Source organism: Carica papaya, chromosome 4 (assembly GCF_054855325.1).
Source record: "Carica papaya isolate Zhongbai chromosome 4, ASM5485532v1, whole genome shotgun sequence".
In the NCBI taxonomy this organism is placed as follows: Eukaryota; Viridiplantae; Streptophyta; class Magnoliopsida; order Brassicales; family Caricaceae; genus Carica; species Carica papaya.
The window spans coordinates 12,317,032-12,338,947 of NC_142312.1; the positions used below are offsets into that span (position 1 = coordinate 12,317,032).

Consider the following 21,916-nt stretch of genomic DNA (forward strand, 5'->3'; position numbering starts at 1 on the left):
ATTTCTAAGATTTTATCATATCATCTGTCGGTTAAAATTTAAAATTTAGTTTAAAATTTTATTTTATATAATCTATTATTACATAACAAGCAGAAACTGAAGAGATAATTTTTTATTTTATTTTATGTACTATTTTTTATCAAATAAAATTAATGATGTACTATTTTAATTATTAAATAAAAGTAAATTTAAATTTAAATTTAAAATTCACACAATTAAATTTTTATTTTTATTTATAAATATTTGTTTTCTTCCAAACTGTAGGCTCTACTCTTTGTTGACCTTCCTGATACCGGCAGACGAAACCGTAAAACGTTACAAAGCTCGAAGCTACATTCTTTCAAGTTTAAACCCACGCCTCTCTGTTATCAAACCCTCCTCTCTTCTTCTCAGGATCAGAATTTTAGACCTCAAAACCTGTAAGATCCAATTCACTAATCAAAACGACTTAATAACAGATTCACAGGAAAATAGGCTTTGAGTTTCGTTTGACGTTCTATATGCGTGTTGTTTGTAAATTTATAAGAAATGCAGGGCCGGGGATCAAGCCACCGGCTATCAGGCTCCTCTTTTGCGTCTCGAGTTTCGGCTCTTTTGCTCGCCATGTTTGCAACCATGGCTACCGTTTATGTCGCTGGCCGGTAAGTTCCGTTTGTTAACTCGTATCTTGGGTACTCTTTCATTTTAAAACTCTTAAATGTTCGTTCATTATGTAGATGATATTATTCTAAGGAGTGCTTTCTATTTATTAAAATGTAGTATTGATAGTCTATGGCAGGACGCAGAAAGTAGGGAATATTTGCTTGGGGAGATTCATAAGAAAACCGGTCAGGTTGATTTTTGTATTTCCATGCTAATTGTACTTTATATTTTGCACTTTCTTTTCAACTGTTGAATTAAGGTCTAATGCTTTATATCATCTACGTTTAAGTTCTAAGTTGAAGATAATTTCTTTGTTTCTTAGGAGCTAATTTTATCATATTGTGGAAATGAACTAACTGGTGAATTGTATTTAGACTCGCAAGTTGAGGTATTTTTTTAAGGCTATGTTTGAAGAACTTGGTTTGAACTGGGCATTTAATAGTAATGCTTTAAATGGGCTTCTCAAATTCTTACAGCACCCATTCCAATCCAAGCTGGAGCTTTTTTTACTTGTGTATGGTTCTAAAACAGAACCTTAGTTTACATGCTTCCACATTTTGTCACCAGACGAGAAGAATATATTGTTTGCATATTTTATGCTTTTTGTCTGTGGATCTGTCAACCTCTTAGTCAAAACTACTGCAACTGGTATAATACTTGATTCGTTTGTAAATAATTAAAAACTTCGGTTGTGATGGACAGGACAATTTTTTTCTAACTGACTCACCAATTTTCAGGGCCAATCTTCCTTATCTGTGGATGATACACTGAAACTTACGACATGCAGGTAACTTTCACATCCCTTTGTGCATTTGGGTAGATAATTTGTTGTTATTTTTATCATCATTACCATCACTACTCTGTGCCTTGGATTGGGTCTACAAGGTTAGAGGATGATGGTTCTTTTTTACAGAGAACATCACAAAAAGTTATCGGCCCTTCAGATAGAGTTGGCTGCAGCTAGAGAAGAAGGTTTCACATCAAAATACTTTTCAGAAAATGACAGCACTCATACTAAGAAAAAGTTCTTAGCAGTAATAGGAATTTTAACAACATTTGGCCGCAAGAAAAATAGAGATGCAATTAGGAAGGCATGGATGTCAACTGGTAAAACTTCCTTCTATTTATTAGCTTTGTCAATTTTTTTAATTGAAGACTTGACTTGGATAATTACATGGTATTAGTACCTAAGAACCCTCATATTTATGTTTTTGCTAATTTTTATACTCAGCTTGGTTTAGCCATGTATGAATGCATGCATGAAGGAGGATAACAGAAAATTTTAAAATGAAAATGTGGAAGGATGCTGTAAAATTCTGTGTTAAGAATAGTTGCATGCGAATAACCTTAAGTTTGTACCTGTGGACTGGAAATATCACAATCACACTAGATTAAGAATCATGGTTCAGTTTGACTCAGAGGCTCGGCAGTAATTGATTTTGTTTGTTTAGCTGTAGTGTGTACTAGGAGGCTCCTGTACGGAGAAGGTAGCTCATAAGAATAGCTGGAATGGGAGAGTCAAGATATGCTTCAGACTTTCAGTATGCTTGATGACATTAAAAATATGGAAACTGACAATACATGTGACTAGGCTGAGCCAATATTTAGATATAACTGAGGAACTTGATTCAGATGGTTCATTTATTGCAACAGAATCTACTCACAATTATGCCCAGGAGAAAAGAAAAGAAAGAAAAAATTTGGGGGTTTAAAGTTCCAACTTCAACAAAGTCAACCAACTGAGCTGTTGCTGAAGGTAATGCGAATATATTTTGTGGAGCAAATTGACATCTCCTGTGCACAATACTCGACATGTTTTAGTGTCAAACAGCAGCTGAAGTCTAACAGCTTCAGAATAGAAGATTGCAACTGTTTCCATTAGCTTGTGTAGTTTCCAACATATCTTTTTACTAATTTATGTCCCTAGATATGATTAGAGTAAGTGAATATCTATATGCATGTAGCTTGGGGTTGCCATATCAGTTACATTTTGAATATACTCAGAGGATAGGAAAACTTACATGGGCTCCTACTACCCTGCCACATTTCAGTTAATAGCTTGTATGCTTCGCATCTCATACACCTGCGAATGAAAGTTATTCATGTGAATGTATAAGGATATTTGACGATTATGGGCTGTATCTTTCACTGAAGTATATCCTTTTTAATCTTTCCAAATAAATCTTAGTTCCTTGGTGTATAGACCGCTCTTCCATCTACCTTCAGACCGAAAATAAGCTCCCTTTTGATAAACATGAAGGTTATGTAAACCTGAGAACATCTATGAGAGCAATATGTCATTTTTTGTTGTTGTGATTGTTTACAGAAACAACAGTAGATCTTACAAGTATCTCTTGCTGCCTCTGGTAAATTTGTTTCTTGAGGGGGTTATTGACCCAGAAGTGCAATTGTGCAGGTGTTGCCTCAAAAAAACTGGAGGAGGAAAAGAGAATCATTGTGAGATTTGTGATCGGAAAAAGGTGTCTTTGATTCTCTCCCTTTATCTTTTTAAATTGCATATCTTATTTAGAGCTTCTATACAGTTAAATTATTATGTATTCCTGCAGTGCAAATCATGGAGACAATTTGGACAGGGAAATTGAAAGTGAAAATAGGCAGAGTAATGACTTCATTATTCTTGTATGTTCAACTCATAATTAGACATTTCAGTTATGCAAATACATACACGTAATATATATGTATATATCATAGAAAGAGAGGAGCTAGTCTTGTCAATATTTATCTCTTTTAGGAGAGCTGTAACTTCATATTCAAATGCATGATGATTTTTTCGTTTGCCCAGTATGAGCCATGATTTAGCATAGCAGATTATGATTTAGATAGAAAAATTAAAGAAAACAAAAGATGAATCCAACTTGCAATCACAGGAATTGGCAGTAACCACACAATTGCAGGGTTGTTAAGCACTCAAATCAATGAGAAAAAATCAATAGTTTTATTCATATTATTAAGCAGTTTATGTACTATGGGGTTTTTACATAAACGTAATATGATTAGATTCTTTAATAGGAAAACAATGACAAAATAAGACTTCTAATTAACTAAGCATTGACACCTCAAGAAAATGTAAAAGTAGCTAAAATATAATAGATGTAATAGTTATGTTAGTAGTCCTGTATTAGTAAAAACTATGCTAGATGGCCCCACATCACTCTCCCCTCTCTTCGAAAGACCTTTGCTCCAACAAGGAATCTTGAATGTAATAAACAAATAGATGTAGATCCATCACAAAAGACTCTTTGTTTCTTCATAGAGTGCTTGAGTTTGGATGACCCTTGTATGTCACAAGGATTCAGTAGAAATTTCCACCAATAAAGGCAATGTGTCCACTAACCAAAAAATCTCCATGGTGGCTGCTAGCAGGATATTAGAGCATTAAGAACCTGAATATCTGCAAAAGCACTAATAGGAAAATTAGGAAACGGAAAGCTGTATCAGTTAGGAAACAAATCCTCTGTGTTGAAGACTCGATTAATATTGATATTACTAGGTAAATCAACTAAATAAGTATTAGGTCTGAGCTTTCTCAAAATGAAAAAAGGGTATAAGGCTCGGGAGTGCAACTTCTTGACAAAGACAAGATAACACTTTGGTTAAATGCATATCATGACATAGTCACCAGTAATAAATTCCTTGGCCCTACACTGCTCAATACAAATAAACCAGTAATAAATTCCTTGGCCCTACAATGCTTAATACAAATAAGTTTATAATTTGCATTACTATTTGTAGTTTTACAGTTAATCTTAGTATCCATTGTGGAATTTGTAGGAAATTGGATATGGTTGGCTTAGAAAGTGGAGCATAATGGAAATAAATATCAAACTAATATGTGTTTGTGGTTGGAACCATGAAAGAAAGGTGAAAGGTGCACGCGGTGAGCATTGATAAAGAAAGAGGATAGGGCATGCTTCCGTAGTGGATTTGTAATAATTGAACCATTATAACCAAACTCAATTATACCAAAAATTGAAGCTCAAGTGCTCAATATTGATTTGAAAATGCAAGTAACAAGTCAAACAAATCACAACTAGCTATCCAGTTGAACACATCATCAACATTTTCCTTTACACTTGAACAACGATTAAGAACACATCAATACTTACTAGAGAATTTGACCCAATTATCACGACCATGATGCAATTTTAAAAGACAAATACCTCAAAGTTAAGTTATCTAGGTATGAGATAATTGTTCTTAAGTGACTCAAAGTTAAGTGAATGATTAAGATCCTTAGGAAAGAAGTAAGATCACCAAGGATAATGTTCGTTTATCTGAACAAGAAGTTCCTTGTCAAAAGTGCGACACTCTTGTCTTACCTCACAGAGTATATTGTTAAAAAACACAATAGGAGGACTATCTTTCTTAATATCACTCCATATCCCTATTCTTGAATAATCACAAGAAGTATTGGGCAACTTCTCTAAATGAGCCACTAGGAGATTATCATATTGATCTAAGAAGAACATACAATGCCCAAGGAAAGAACTCTGTATCTCCAATCCTTAAGAATAGTAAAGTCTTGGCCTCCCAAAAAAATTGGACCTTTATTTAAGAGGATCTAAATTTTGACATTAGAATTATTAGATGTCACAAGAAGTTTACAAGTGAAATGATTTATGATTTGGGTCGTCGCCCTCAGGAAAGGCATAAAACTTTTAGAATGACTGAATGATGTAAGACAGATAGCATTGAATTTTTCAATTGGGAATTTGGGGATAAAGAACCTAAACATCATATTTAAGGTTTTTAAGCATCATATCTAAGAAATCTTAAGCATTACATTTAAGAATTTGATTAGACTACACATCCAAAATTGAAAAGGCTCTCAAAATATTTTATTGAATACTTGAATGCTTTCCCAAGAAGTGAAATTAAATATATTCATAGTGCTCCCTAAGTAATCTTTACTAATTAAGAGTAAACAAAGACATCGTAAACTAATAAGATTAGGAAATTAATATTAATAATCGTAGATATACCAATCATAATACAAGTAGGAAATATTAAAACAAGTAGGAAATCTAAATACTAAAAAGAATAAGAGTTACTAAAACTACATTAAGACTCCTAAATAGTATAATAGTTCTATATTTAGAAAAATTATTCTTTCTAATCTATTTAGCCATAACCTATTCCACATCATTTTTCTTTGGTTCGAGAAAACTTTGTCAAAATTTTGAAGTGGCAAAAGATGTAAAACCTTGATCCTTGATCCTTGAGCTTTCTTATGAAAATTTAACAAACTTTGTGCACTCATTTTCCTTAATAGCAAATATAACACAAAAGCACATAATTATTGATGTGTATGAAATCCTAGTGGGAGAATGAAATCAAGATATCGACCTCGACTTGTATTTCATTTCTGAGCTGAACATCACTAGACCTAAATTATTGGCTTAGGTTTTTCCTTGCTTTGAACTTCCATAGAAATTCTTTTAGGTAGTGAAAAGTCTTGAGTAACCTCAAAATCTGTATTCTTAGGAAGACATGATAGTCTTCTGGTTTCTCAACTTCAGTAGGCCCCTTCTCTTTATCATTTTCATTGACTGCTAGTGCTTTTGGATGTACATTTATATGACTCTTCTGTGGTCAAATTTTTTAAAACTCTATCCTCTATGCAAGCATAAAATGACATGTTAAGTATTTTGCAGGTACCATGACACATTAAGTATGGGTAGTTTCATCATGTTAAGTATTTTGATCATAAAGCCAATGGTGACTTAGAAGAATATGTACAAATATAACAAAACTATATCACACAAAATTAGATCATCGCAGGTACCGTGACAGATAGATACAAGACATTACTGAGTTACCAAAATTCTCGAACTATCCATCCAAGCTAATATATATGGTTGGGGATGGGGGTTGTGTTGTTAAAGATTGAGACATTCAACTATAGATATTAAAATAAGATTTCTGCAGCAATCTTCACGAATAGCAAGTTTCTTATGTTTATTTCCACAATGGACTACATTTTAAATTGGAGAATACTTATGATCATTTTTCACTTTAATTGCATAGTTGTACTTAGCTACTCTAAAGAAAGACTTGTCAAATTCTATCATCCTTGAGCGATATGTCATTCTGTTCCTTACAATTCCACATGTTTAAACCTTTTCCATCACAGTAAATTTTGTGAAAGATACTACAAAATAAGAAGAATAAATAAGAATACCTCACTTTAAACTCCTGAAAACCGATTTCAGATGGATAAATTGGTGTAGGTCGATTTAGTCAAATTCAGTTTAAAACAATCAAAATAGAATAGATTGAGCAAGGTTTATGATGGGTGTCGAATCCACCAAAAGTAAATTTATATTCAAACAACAAAATAATATTGTAGTAGCAGTGAATAGAGTCAAATCTACAGAGAATTGAGAACCAACACTCTCTTTTATGGCCAATATAAAAAATAAAAGTTGAGGGTTTTTGTAATTGAATCGAAGCAAACAAATAAAATAACAAACGTTAGAGCAATTAAAACAGAAAGTAAATCAGCGGAATAACGAAGTAAAAATAAGTTGTGAATGAGTTCTAGTTAAAAAAGTAATATCGATTTCAATGTATAAGATTGATCATTGATGCAAAGATAATTCCTACCAACATTCAATAAACCGGTTTTAGTTAATTAAGACGCTTATAACAACTAATCTTTTCTTAATCCTAAATTAATCAAGAGACACTCATTGAGATATCCTTACTAATAAATAACCTCAAAAACGCTCCTAAAGTTTAGTTTATTAACAGCCTTAAAAACTACAAATACTCAATTCTAACCAATGAAGTCAACCGTATGGTTTATTAAAGTCACATTATGTATCCCCTTAGTATGACACTAATTTACCACTGGTATCAAGATAGTCTGAATGATTACGGATTCAAGAATCGTGAATGGTAGTATGCTATCACGCTATATGCACAATGGGTCCTATTGAATAGATAATAGACAACAATGGTTGTATGCGCAGCAGGATAAACAAATACTATAGTTTAAATAAGCATAAAAGTAACACAATTCAATCTCACAATTCTGAAGCTAAAGTTCCAATTAAATCTCTAACTGGAAATAGCAAGGTTTAGCCGCTCATCTTGAGTTTGATACCCCTAATGTTGTTTATAGGGTTTTTCAGAAAGAAGAAAAAAATATAGAAAATCTAAGCTTATTGCAGTCCTTGACGGCTACTTCTCTTTTCCTTCGTTCTTCCTATTTAAAGGCCGAGAGGATCTGTTTTGCCGAGATAGGGTTTCACATGAGCATCTCGGCTTCTCTTTCTTGCTTTCCAAAATAATCTTCTCCTTAATCCCGGATTTTCTGCCTCCCAGATGTGTCGAGATCTCTCTTTTAAGTTTTTGAGGCGCGTCGGGTTTCAAATCTGCAGTTGTCAGCGTCTAAGCCTTGGCCAAGGCTTATCTATGCGCGAATTGGTAATTCCTCCGACTGTATGGTCGTTAACCTTGCCCGAGGGTTATTTGCATCTTGATCGGTGCTTGTCCACTGCTGCTAAAATGCAAGTCTTGCCCGAGACTTACATGTGCATTGGTTGGTGCTTCTACTGCCGTGATAATGCAAGCCTTGCCTTGCCATGATAATTCGAGGGAGCAACCTTTATGGTCAAGAATTGACCGATTTTTTTATCTCTAACGATTTGTTAATGCAGCTTGCAGGGTTAAGTCAGAAAGTGTCAAACATACCCATTTCGGACCATTTCCTCATATGCTTAACTCCGAATGGTATTATTTGGGGGCCCAGACCTTTTCGGTTGGATAATAAGTGGCTGAAGGTGGATGGTTTTAAAGAATTGGTGTCAAATGCCTGGCAGCAGTCCAGTGTGAAGGGTATGGTCAGTTTTCAGTTTGCTCATAAATTAAAGGCTTTGAAAAATAAGATTAAAGATTGGAGCAGATGTGAGTAGGGCAAAATGGAGAGGACAATTAGTGACAATTTAAAGAAAATTGAGCTGCTAGACCTGAAAGAATGGAGGAAAATTTTGGGGAGGGAGATAGAGAGAGAAATAAGTATATTAAAAAAGATTTAGCCACAAACTTGCATTTGGAAGCTATCTTGTGGAGACAAAAAGTAAAGGAAAAGTGGTTGAGTGATGGTGATAGAAATACAAGATACTTCCATAGTATGGCAAATTACAGAAGAAAAAAAAATTATGTGGAAGAACTATGGGCGGATGGGGAGGCTGTGAGAGGTAATTAAGCTATGAAGGAAATGGCTAGACTGTTTTTTCACCACCTATACAGTGAAGATCATAGCAGAAGACCGAAACTTGATGAGCTCGATTTTAAACAGCTTAGTAAAGAGAGCAGGGTTGGGCTGGAGATTTCTTAACTTGATGAGCTCGATTTTAAACAGCTTAGTAAAGAGAGCAGGGTTGGGCTGGAGATTTCTTTCACTGAGGAAGAGGTCCGGGGGTGTCTTGATGTGTGTAACGGAGACAAAGCTTCGGGTCCTGACGGATTTAATATGAAGTTTTTCTAAATTTTTTGGGATGTCATTAAGAAGGATGTCATAGCAGTGTTCAACGATTTTCACATATCAGGATCCTTTCTTCAATCTCCCAATACTTCTTTTTTGGTTATTATGCCCAAGGTGATTGATGTGAAGGAGATTAAAGATTTTAAACCTATAAACCTTGTGGGTAGTATTTATAAATTGATTTCCAAGGTTTTAGCGAAATGCATGACTAGTGTTCTTGGCGAAGTGATTGGGGAGAATCAAAATGCATTCGTGGAGGATAGGCAAATTCCCGATGCTATTATGATTGCTAATGAGGTGGTGGATGAAATGGTAGGACAGAAAAAAGAAGGAATTATTTGCAAAATTGATGTGGAGAAAGCTTATGATCGAGTTTGTTGGGATTTTGTGGATTACATGCTAATGAGATTGAGGATTGGGAGTAGATGGAGGAAATGGATTAGATGCTGCATCACTACTACTTCTTTTGCTGTTATGGTGAATAGCGGATCTTCGTCATTATTTACAGCTTCAAGAGGGCTTAGGCAAGGGGATCCCATCTCCCCTCTTTTATTCCTTACTATGATGGAGGATTTTTGTAGGTTAATGGATCGAGCGGGGGAACTTGAGTTGGTGCGGGGTATTTCGGCGGGGAAGGGGGCTGATAAGGTGAGAGTTTCCCATTTATTTTTCGCTAATGATGCTCTGGTTTTGTGTGAACCTGATGTTAATGCTTTATTGCATTAGAGATGTATATTACTCTATTTTCAAAAGGTTTCCGAACTGAAGATTAAGATGAGAAAGACAGAATTGGTGAGAATTGGGAGTAGAGGGGATGAAAGGAGGCTGGCGCAGGTATTGGGTTGCAAGGTCACTACTTTACCAATCAAGTATCTTGGGATCCCGTTGGGCGCTAAATATAAAAATGTTAATACTTGATAACCTGTGGTGGATCTTTTTGAAAGAGGTTGGCGGGGTGGAAAAGGGTGTTCTTATCTAAAGGGAGTAGACTCACTTTGATTAAGAGTACTCTTACAAACCTACTTATCTATTATCTTTCTATATTAACTATCTCTGCTAGCATTGCGCATAAACTTGAGAAGATTCAATGCTGATTTCTTTGGGGCAATGATGGGGGTGATAGAAAGTACCACTTAGTTAAGTGGAATGATGTGAAGAAGCCCATTAGAGAAGAGGGGCTGGGGATAAGATCCATTAGAGAGTTGAACACTGCTCTCCAAGGAAAATGGCTTTGGAGGTTTTCTGTAGAGAAGGAGCGGCTGTGGAAGCAAGTTATTGGGGCGAGATGGGGCAATTGGGAGAAAGGAGAGTGGGAGGAGGCAAAAGTTCAGACAGATTGGGATGGGGTTATGGAAGAAAATCAGGGAGGGAAACAACACTTTTGAGAAATGTTTGGATTGGCAGGTTGGTAATGGAGAGGATATTCAATTCTGGTTGGATGAATGGGCTGGGGAGTTCAAACTTAAAGATAAATTTCCTAGAATTTTCTCTGTGGCCAGCGACAAGGAGTATGTGGAGCTGTTGCTGTGTTTATCTAATATTAACATTGCTGAGAATAAGGATAAAAGAATTTGGAAGTTAGACAAAAAGAGGGGCTTCTCTGTTAAGTCATACTATAAATTCATTTCCAAGAGTGAAAACAACAACACCCATTTTGCCCCCTTCATACGAATATGGAAATCTAAAGCACAACTCAAAATTGGATTTTTTGCTTGGGAAGCGGTTGAAGAGAGGATTTTAACCATTGACATGCTTAGAAGAAGAGGGAATGTGCTGATTAACATGTGCTTCTTATGCAAAGCCGATGAGAAGACCTGTTACCACTTGTTATTGGGCTGCCCTGTCACTTACAGCATTTGGTCTTCTGTTTTGAGGCTTATTGGGGTGGATTGGGTTATGACGGGCAGTGTAAGTAATGAACTTTAGGCTTGGGAAGGGTTGTGTAAAGAAAAGGGCAGACATTTATTTCTTATTCCAACCACTTACTATTTTTTGGGTGATCTGGAAAAAAATAAATATTAGAGTTTTTGTAGGGGTTGAGACTAACTTTGGTAACATTAGGGATAAATGAATACATACTTTTGGATCTATCTTGTTGGGTCATGATATTAAAGACCTAAATGATATGGGTGCGGTCATCGACCGATAGATTTGTAACTATTTTGTGTATGAGTGGTACCCTTTTGGTATCTTGTACATAATAAACTTCACTTTTATTTCAAAAAAAAAAAAACTTACATCTGTTATCGTGGCCCTAAAGGGAGTCTTGGAGGATGTCATTGCTTATTGATTTTTCAGCTCCCACTGACTTAAAATAAAAACTCATAACACGAGGATTGGCCTCTTTAATTGCTTCAGGTCCAAGACTTCAGGTATACACATGCCTATTGTTATCCCATTCTACTCATAGTGAGGGTTGGGATTAGGATTCCTGAATTCATGCCTCTCATGGAGTTCAACCTTTTCTAAACTGGGCATATATATGCTAACTTAGGATCGTTGGCTGGACTATGCTGGTGAATATTCATACTACAGTTACCACCCTTGTAAAGCATCTTTGGGCTGACAACCATGTGAATTTTTTTATATTTCTACACATGGGCCAAGGTTACATTGATTTTCCAATGGATTAGTCATGTTGGGAGTAGAAAGAAATAGGAGAGCAATACTAGATCATATAAATCAAGAAAGTATTGCAAACTAACAACTACTATGATGAACAGCCTAAGGTCAAATAATTTACTTATCAACGCTTATTTCATGCATGGGTAGCAATAGAATAAGAACAAGTGTGATTAAGGGAAATGGGGGTCCATGACTAATTAGAAATGAAACAAGTAGCTAAATTCTGAAAAGACTGGTTTTTTGTTGGTGTTGTTTTTTCCCCCAACTAAACAGAAAGGCTAAACAGATCAGAAAAATATAATGATGTTAAGAAATAGAAGGCCCAGACTTTCAGACACAAAAAACCTCATGACTTTACCTAAAAAGTGTTAAACAGATCAGAAACAGACTACGGAGTGTAAATCTGCCAAGTAGGACCTCAAAAACAGGAAGGGTGCATTCAAAAACCTTGGGGATCAATGTCAATTGATCAAGAACAGGTCTGGAGGGGGCTGAGCCAGGCTGGTCAAACTGATCTTGTCAAGTCTGTATGAACTGGTCAAACAGAGAAGTCACACTACAGACACACGTGCATGCAGTCCATGGATCCATCTCCTGTGACCTTTGGACATTGGGCTTCTGGGAAAGTTGCATCTCGTGGTGCTAGTTCTGAGTCTAGTGTCATTGTCCATCGATGTGACTAGGAAGAGCTGATTCCAGCAAGGAAGCAGTGATTCTAAGTTGTTGCTGGTGAGTGGCACTTACTCCAGCAACTTCACAAGCTAGGTTTAAGTGTTTTTGCTGGCTGAACTTTTCTGAGCTTGATGGCTGGGGCATGACACGTACTGCTCAGGCTTTCCAGTAACTAAGTAAACACCAATTCTTGCAGGCTGTGTTCCTCTCTCCTGCGTTTTTTTTGTGTCTGCTGCTTGATTTAAGGTTTTAAGGCTTCAATGATTTGGGAGATTAGTGATATGTAATAACAAAATCACAAATCTTACCTCCGGCACCAAAATGACGTAGCAAATCAGATTAGGATTTAGAAGCAGAAAAATTCCAAAAAAAATATGAAAGATAAAAAACCCAATCCACGTCACAAAGATTGACAACAACCATAATTACCAAGTTGTCACAACCACAATCACCATATTGTTAGGCACTCAAATCAGTAAGATGAAATCAATAATTTTATTCATAAAAACACCCATGTTTCTTTATGTTTACATAACTCAATATGACTAGAATTCTTAAATAAGAAAATAGTAACAAAATAAGACTTCTAACTAAATAAGAACTAAAGCATTAACAAAGTGTAAGGAAAAAACTTGCTAAAATATAATAAGTATAATAATCATGGTAGTACTCCTATATTTATAAGAACAATGCCAGATGGTCCCATATCAATCCAGGCTCCTAGGCTAACATTGGGAGCCACTCTTTTGATTTATCTGTATATGTATGTTCTAATGTATATTTTTCTGGACATTCTATAGTTTTCATACCATATAATAATCCACGAGCTGCCAGTGCACATCTTGTTGATTTTAGATTACATATAATAGAACAAATTATAGCACATCTTTTCTTTTTTGTGCCTCAACAGGATGATCATGTGGAAGCACCTGAGCAACATCCAAAAAAGTCAAAACTGTTCTTCATCCATGCTGTAGAGAATTGGGATGCTGAGTTTTATGCTAAGGTCAACGATGATGTTTATATTAATATTGGTATGTAACATGAATAAGTTCACTCAGGTAAAAAAGCAATATATCATTGTGAAAGTGAAAGTATCCATATGAGGAAATCAGAAACAACTTAAGCATCCTGCTTTTTTGCCCCACATAGATCCGGTAGTATATTAATTTGACCCTCTAGCAACCCTTAACTTGTGGCCTTTCCATATTTCTGCATGCCTTTTGTTGGCCTGGAAATTAATGTTAGGTTATTTTGTTTGGCCTACAGAGGAGCTTGATGGACATTAATGAACTTCCAGGCTTGATTGAATATTTTTAAGTTGTTGATTATTTTCAACTTTTTAGGAGAAAGAGGGGCTTCTATCATAACTAATTGCCTAAACATATAATTACTTCGAAGAGAAAATAGTGTCTCCATTATTCCCTCCCCCTATTCTCACTGAAGATTGAAAACAAACAAACTCAGGGAAGAGGAAGAACAGTTTATTTTGCTTTAGAGTCCTATTGTTTACTGAATCCCATGAAGTCAAGATTTCTTATTTTATGAAAATAGGGGAAAATAATACTTAGGGTTATATTGGAAATTTTGAATGTTATAAAACTAAAGGAACCACTTGCAGCTCTTTGACGTCATAACAATTTTACTTTTTTATACAGATGGCCTAGGAGCAATGCTCTCCACTCATTTTGATAAGCCTCAAGTTTATATTGGGTGCATGAAATCTGGCGAGGTTTTCTCTCAACCGTGAGTTTAATTGTATTTTTTGCATCTGATGATGAAATCTCAGGGAGATGAAATAATGTTTTGTTACAATTTTCCTTGTATACTTTATTCTAATCACTATTACAGGACCGACAAATGGTATGAACCAGACTGGTGGAATTTTGGAGATGGAAAATCGTGAGTTGTCAAAGTTTTTTATTTTTCCTTGTATCAACAGAGCAAAAATCTGTCATGCTTTTATTTATATTTGTATCAAGCAAGTGTAAGATGTAGCCAAGATTTTGAGATGCTGATTTTCTTTCAGTTTTTAATGATGATATTTCTAGTAACTTGAGTTGTTTTGCATGTTCAAAAATCACTGCTTTCGTTTGGTTTCAGTTTCAAGCACTATTGTTCCCTTAGGAGTTTCCTTTTCTGCTTATCATATTTGTTTTAATTGTTTTTCTGGTTATCATGTCTGTTGTAATATTTCATCTGCCAACTTCACTGTAGTTTCAAGTGTCAGTTAAAAGCGGTCAGGTCTGCTAATTCAATAAATATTGAGGTTTTCAAAAGAAGAAACATTATGAAATATAGAGAAGAAAATAATTCAAACATGTAGGAAATCATGCTAATAGAAGGGCACAATGATGTGGTTATGGCACAAATTTAGCAGTTCTATAGGATGAGGAATATTTCACTGTGTTTTAGTGTCAATTTGGGAGTGGAAAGGGTAGGGGAGAAAAGTAATTAGAGTAATTTAGTCATTACAGAAAAATTTTTGTCTACCTTGTTGAGATACTTTTATCTTTATCAATCCTCCAACTAACATTTGCTTCTGGGAATAAGGAGACCAAATAACCTCATTCTTTCCTCTCTTCTACCCTCTCAAAAGGCCTTAACGTTTTCTTGTGATTCTGTTGGATTTTAAGAATTCTTTTCATTGTATATGACAACAAAATCACATTAAACATTTATTCATATATTCTTAGCACTCGTGATATTCTGATGTGGTGATGCTTCTGCTGCTGCAAGTGGTTCATTTATGTTTTAAGTGAATTCCTATATGTTGCAGATACTTTCGCCATGCTTCAGGAGAAATATATGTTATTTCACATGCTCTGGCACAGTTTATTTCAATTAACAGGTGCATTCATCTTGTTCCAACCCTAAAAAAGAAACATTCTGGTATTATAACATATCTAACATCTGAAAATGATCAGCTAGGCTATTTGACTATCATGCATGTTTGCAGGTCTATGCTTCGTACATATGCCCACGATGACGTTAGTGCTGGATCGTGGTTTATTGGGATTGATGTTATGTATATTGATGAACGAAAACTTTGCTGCTCACCCTTGTCAACTGGTACCTCTCTCTCTCTCTCTCTCTCTCTCTCCAGTGACGAAGCATGAATTGATTTTTCACAGAAGATTGACTAAAGATAATTATATCATGCGCTTATAATGTTCCTCTGGAATTTCTATGGCAATTCTTTCTTCCCATCTATTCTTCTTTTAAAAGACCTACATGGATGTTTAATGATACTAAGGTAAAAGAGTTTATATGTAAATGAAACATGGGATAATCATCCACAATATCAGACAACCCCTAAAGCCACATTATTGTTTCCGCTATAACAAATTTTTGTCAGTTTCATGGAACTGTTCTTGGCTGACGTCTTATAAATATTGGGAAAAAATAACAACACCGAAACTGAGTACATGAAATTCAAATTTGAGACTCAGAGCCTCAGATAGCTAAAAATTCAGTAAGTTGTTTATTGAGGAAAAGCAAAACGATTGAGCTTTTAAAATTTTGTCTAAACATTTCAGGAGCAATTTGTGCAACAGTTTGATCTATCTTGGCCAGATACTATTAACACAATCAGTTTATATAGAGGAAGGCCATTGTTTTCCTGCATGGTTCTAAATACTGCTTGTGACCTGAACTCAAGAGTTTGAATGCTCATTTATGCCGAAAGCTGATTGTGACCGACTCAGAAGTGTGGATATGCTGATCTGATAGGTTTTTGCGGGAGCATACTGAAAATACTTTGTTTTTCTGGAATATCCTGATGTGAGCAATGTATTCAGCTTTGCCAAAGATTTCTACAATGTATTATTTTAATCATTCCTCTCTCTCTCTCTCTCTCTCTCTATCTCTTTCTCCAAACAATCTTCTCTGCTCCTTGAATACCAATGACTTCATCTGTAAGTGCAATGGTGGCTCTAATTTGAAAATTTTCTCCTTTATTATCTCCAATAATGATGAGATCCTGTCTGTATATACATTATCCCAACTTACCAACTTTACTTTTAAGGAGCAAACTTGAGTCAACAAGTGCCATTGTAATAACCACTCTAGAGATTAGTGTTGCTTCACTCCAAACAATGCCACCTTGAGTTAGTAAACATAACATGGTTGAACCTAACTCTCAAATCTTTGATGCTGCTCCATGTATTATTTGACTCAACTCTCTATATAAAAATGTATTCTTTAAATTCATTTATTAATAACTTAATTAACAGTAATTGTTAATAAAACATTTATGTATCATTGTTGAACTTTATTAAAACTACTTGTGAGTTACTATTTAAACTTTATATCTCTTTACTACCATCATATGTACTCTTCATTTTACATACCCATTTGCATAATATGGTATTTTATCTTTTTAGGTCTTGAACCAAATTTCATTCATTCATGTCTCATTTTATTTCAATGAATTTTTTTTTCTTTCTCCATTTTTTCACTTGAAGGTGCATTTTCATATGTTTTTATAATAGATTAATTTTTAATATTGAACCTTACTATTTTAATATATTCGTTTATATTTGATAAATTCTTATTTATGGTAACTAAGTTTTGATTAATAAAATTACATATATGTGTTAATTGATAGAATTTAAGAAAATAAATATAAAATTAAATGTTAATCAATAAATTTCGGAATAAAAAAGTTTTTGACAGGGGAGTTGGTACGCCTCTCTATAATAAGATATTATAGTTTTAAGTTAAATTATATATTTTTTTTGTATATTTTTATTAATATATTGTGTTATGATGAGTGTGTGTAAAACCTAGTCATACTTGTACGAGGGATATATATATATATATATATATATATATAAATATAAATTGCCGTGGGGGTTGGGTATTTTGGGAAATATGGCTGGTTTAAGTGTGGGATGTGGAATGGGAGGAAGGTGTCGTGGAAATGCATGTAGTTTTAGTCAACTTTGCAGGATGTAGGTGTGGATATGGTCAGCATTTAGGAATAGGTCCAAGAAAATGTTGGAGTTGATAATTTGATTCAAATGTCAAAGATAGATAGACAGCAACGTATATTGACTCTTTTGGAAATTTGATTTCTCATTCGTGCTCTTCCCATATCCAAATTAGTTAGTGCTTGTCATTCACTCTCGATTAAACCTTAAATCTTAATCAGATTTGTGGGGTGGAGGAAAATACAGAGATATATATTAATATTTATTTTTAAATAATAATTATTATTATTATTATTTTTTAATAATAATTGAACAGTAAAAAATGTAGAGATATTATGACTGTAGAGTAAAATTGAATATCTTACCTTTTTTTTTGGTTTAATTTTGTTTGGAGATGCAAATATATAATTTTTGTTTCTGTAAGGGGAAAATCTTTGTTCAAAGAATAAGAGAAAACATTATTTGTTTGTTAAACCATCTTTTCCCACTTCAAGTGGGCAAGAAGACTTGTTTTAATATAAAGTGATTATAGAGTTTTAATTAAGATCCCAGACAAAGATGCCAGCTTGTTTTTCATAAAACAATTTCATGTGTCGGCAGTAGAGATAAAATTATGATGTCTCCCTTACCATTTTATTATGTATAAATATATATATAAACAAATTAATCAAGTTATTTTTATATTTGAATTATTAAAAAATAAAAATTCCACCTAAACGAAAGTAATCAGATCACAGCGAAAAGAAAAACTAGTTAGAATGAAGATCTTCAATGGGTAGTTGGTTTCAGTTAATAATGGAGACTATTCGTCTATATCAACCCTAAATTAATGTTTGTTTTTGACTTTTATATTCAAAGAACCCAAAGACTTCTTAAATGAGGATTGTAGATTTGGATTAGTATTAACAGAGAAAGGGTCATTTATATTTATATTTATGTATTACACAACTAAGACAATTCTATTGATGTTTCTTCAAACGGGTGCTGTTGACCCTTCTTCCCACTTTCTGTGGAGTATACATGTATACAGACTTGTTTTGTATGTATACATGTGGAATTGAAAGAAATCCTATCTGGCTAAACCTCATGAGTCTGTGATGTTTTTATTTTCATGTGATTTTGAATCGGTGTTTACGTGTTCATATGTTTCACTGGTAGTTAAATTGGTGGTTGGGATCTCAGTTTTCTTTCACGAGAAATTTCATTTTTGTCACAAGAAATCTCTCAACTCCAAACTTTCTCTCATCTCCTTTTCCTTTCTTTCTTTCTTTCTTTCTTTCTTCTTCTACTTCTTCTTCTTCTTCAAATCTTTGTTTTGAGAAGAAACAAATAGAGAGAGAGAGAGAGAGTTGTTATTTGGAATTAAAAAACTCGCTCAGTGTTCACCATGAATCAGACCAGTGATGAAATAACACCATTTCAAATCACCAAGGATAGAAATGGGATTGATCAGGTGCTGCTTAGGAATCCTCGAGGGGCTTCAGTTCGGGTCAGATTCACACTCTTTTTTAATCCCTTTCCTTTTCTTTTTCTTTCCCTTTTTAAATTTAATTTTCTTAATTTTATTCTCTCTACTCAAACTTTTGTTTTCTCAACTTGAGATTGTCTTTCTGGTTCAGGTAAGCCTCCACGGAGGACAGGTTCTTTCATGGAAGACTGACCGTGGAGAAGAATTGTTATTTACCAGTTCTAAGGTCAACTTTACCCTCTCATTCTTGTACATTTTTCCCAACATTTTCTGCTTCTAAACTGGTGTTTATGTTTTCTTTTCATTCCAATTTTATGTACACTAGGCAGTTTTCAAGCCGCCGCATCCCGTCCGTGGAGGAATTCCCATATGCTTCCCCCAGGTATTTTTATGCTCTACTCACCACTTCCATTCATGCATAAGTGTTATATATATAATATATATATGCGTATATATATGTGTGTATTCTTTCTCACTACTCATGTGTTTCAAGTTTGGACAACGAGAATCACTAGAGCAGCATGGATTTGCAAGGAACAAGATCTGGGCCATTGATGCTAATCCACCACCCCTGCATCCAAATGATTCCAATGGAAAACCCTCCATTGACCTCTTACTTCGCCCATCTGAAGACGATCTCAAGATTTGGCCTCATAGGTATATTTGTGTATTTATATGTGTGTGTGTGTGTGTGTGTGTGTGTGGATATCATCTTATACCCTGATACATTTAAAACTATTATCCTAAATTACTAGGCTTAATCATTTTTTCTGGTCCATCTGAGACGAATACAACACTTCAATTTAATTATCTTCTCAACATTTTGCATTCACTATGATAGAAATTTTGTTTATATCTCAGATTACCTTGTGGACTTAGGCTTGTACTTGTTAAATCTGCCTACTGATTTTTCTAGTCCTTCCAGTTACGAGTTCCGTCTCAGGGTGTCTTTGGGAGCAGATGGGAATTTAACCATGATAGCTCGCATTAGAAACGTCAATTGCAAGCCTTTCAGTTTCTCAATTGCGTTCCGGACTTACTTCTCCATATCTGATATTAGGTATTCGAAATTCATCATGATTATAGGATCTGCACCTGTGTTTGTTTTCATTTTTTGACATCTTATTTATGGTTTGCATACTGTCTAATGTACAAAACATCAAAATGAATAATTTAGATAAGATATATTATCATATCTACAAGGACTGTATATATTTTACCCCCCAGAGGCTTCGCATTCATGTTACAGTAAGTATGTTTGTGTGTATATGCCTAGTTATCATGACCAGTATTCCATATCTTCTCACATTAATTTCTCTATGATAAGTTTTTGAAATGTGATCTCATCATCCTCGTCATCATCGGCAGCAGCTTATGCATTTTTATTGGTTGTGAATCATGTCCGGATGTTAAATGAAAATTTATTTGCCGTGCCAGTGAAGTGAGGGTTGAGGGTTTGGAGACACTGGACTATCTTGACAACCTATTGCAAAAGGAGCACTTCACAGAACAAGGTGACGCCTTAACCTTCGAATCTGAGGTAAGAGGCAGCCTCCATTGTGTCAAAAATTGGGTAATGAATGATAAATTAAAATGTCCCTATAGCAAGTTTTCTCAGAGAAACAGATCCAGGAAATGGAAATGTGAATTGGCCTTAATGGTGTCAGATTTCCCGAACTTGAGGTCAGTGACTTGGTGCTTTCTTTCTAATTTGCAGATAGATCGAGTATATCTTAATTCTAGAGATGTTGCCATTTTTGATCATGAGAAAAAACGTACTTTTGTCATTCGGAAGGAAGGACTTCCCGATGTTGGTAAGATTCTTTCCTTCAGTTTCAGTGCTTCAAATACACTCTTTTAAGTGATATGAAATGGTGAAGGAGAGCGTTCCAATATCTCACCTATGATGCTTTGAAAGAACTTACTACTTGAATGATTATCACCTGTAATATCTACTTGTTGACAATCTATATGCTATTTGAATGCTAATAGAATCTTACAAGCTGCTTACTTGCAGACAATGTTTAAGTTGTTTTATTGTACAAAAGGTTTTTGGTTTTTTGATTTTAACAAAATTATGAAGACAATTTTTTTTTTGGATTGTTTTCTTGATTGAAAGAACTCTCTTTGAGCTATGCGTTTGGTAAATGTTCCCCGATACTTTCTCTGTTGATTATAACTTCACTGCAATTGACTTGGTATGGTAAATACTATTGTTGTTTGGAGTTGATGCAGCCGTTTGGAATCCATGGGAGAAAAAGTCAAAGGCAATTGCAGATTTAGGGGACGAGGAATACAAGCAAATGATTTGTGTGGATGGGGCAGCAATTGAGAAATCAATCACGTTGAAGCCAGGAGAGGAATGGACCGGGAGATTGGAACTTTCGGCTGTCCCTTCAAGCTAATTCTTGATTCTCAAAGTCTTGACTAGCTAACGCTTTAATGATTGAATGGTAAATAAATGACTAGTTGGATACATATATATATATATATATATAACACCTTTCGGCAGAGCAGCAGTATTTGAAGTTGCTCTAATCTGTATATTTTTTGTGGTGCAAAAGCCTAAAAAAAAAAAAAGGATTAATAAGAGCATCACCTTCTAACTTGGAACAGTGATGAGAGGCAGTTGTTTTTATGTTTCTCCACGATTAGTTAAATGTATGTTACATGGATTGTAGAATGAATGAAAATATATTTATTCTTTCAATGCCACTAAGTGGCACAGCATTTGCTTCTTCAGTATTTTTACCTTGTTTGCACCTCTTCTCTTCAGGAAATATTTAACGTAATTTGGGATTATACAGTAAAAGACATATACATCTATATGCGCGTATAATGAGTAGGCATGAGCAAAATTCTACTAGCAGAAGAAGCCAGCAACATCCAGCAGGTACTAAACAACATATGGAAAGCAAGCAAAAATGTCAAATTCGGACCAGTTAGGAAGGAATATTTTCATCTACAGAGAGACATGGGCTTCTGGGTTAGAATTACTAGGCTCCGTCTATATCTCCAAGGCAATATAGCTCCTTTTGAATGTTCATTAGCGCCAAGAAAAAA

General features: G+C 34.7%; 2 protein-coding genes across 16 annotated transcripts; both read left to right on the forward strand.

Moving 5' to 3' along the window:
* The first annotated feature begins 260 nt into the window (after nucleotides 1-260).
* LOC110809447 (hydroxyproline O-galactosyltransferase HPGT1-like) lies at nucleotides 261-16,423 on the forward strand. 13 transcript variants are annotated; one of them, XM_022035280.2, is made up of 13 exons: nucleotides 261-419; nucleotides 527-641; nucleotides 760-832; nucleotides 1,380-1,429; nucleotides 1,556-1,749; nucleotides 3,059-3,122; nucleotides 3,210-3,282; nucleotides 13,362-13,485; nucleotides 14,110-14,197; nucleotides 14,303-14,353; nucleotides 15,231-15,302; nucleotides 15,411-15,523; nucleotides 15,991-16,423. In XM_022035280.2, the coding sequence occupies exons 2-13, from the start codon at nucleotides 529-531 to the stop codon at nucleotides 16,011-16,013; spliced, it is 1,038 nt and encodes a 345-aa protein (XP_021890972.1). In that variant the 5' UTR covers nucleotides 261-419; nucleotides 527-528; the 3' UTR covers nucleotides 16,014-16,423. The 13 variants fall into 13 exon arrangements, with proteins under 13 accessions (XP_021890972.1, XP_021890980.1, XP_021890973.1 ...); XM_022035288.2 differs by having other exon boundaries at nucleotides 760-827; XM_022035281.2 differs by having other exon boundaries at nucleotides 769-832.
* Nucleotides 16,424-18,245: 1,822 nt separating this feature from the next.
* On the forward strand, nucleotides 18,246-21,583 carry LOC110809454 (Galactose mutarotase-like superfamily protein). 3 transcript variants are annotated; one of them, XM_088217847.1, is made up of 8 exons: nucleotides 18,246-18,874; nucleotides 18,987-19,079; nucleotides 19,179-19,235; nucleotides 19,347-19,510; nucleotides 19,779-19,913; nucleotides 20,291-20,393; nucleotides 20,571-20,667; nucleotides 21,080-21,583. In XM_088217847.1, the coding sequence occupies exons 1-8, from the start codon at nucleotides 18,773-18,775 to the stop codon at nucleotides 21,256-21,258; spliced, it is 930 nt and encodes a 309-aa protein (XP_088073973.1). In that variant the 5' UTR covers nucleotides 18,246-18,772; the 3' UTR covers nucleotides 21,259-21,583. The 3 variants fall into 3 exon arrangements, with proteins under 3 accessions (XP_088073973.1, XP_088073974.1, XP_021890992.1); XM_088217848.1 differs by having other exon boundaries at nucleotides 18,259-18,874; nucleotides 21,089-21,583; XM_022035300.2 differs by having other exon boundaries at nucleotides 18,266-18,874; nucleotides 19,005-19,079; nucleotides 21,089-21,583.
* The last annotated feature ends 333 nt before the right edge of the window (nucleotides 21,584-21,916 follow it).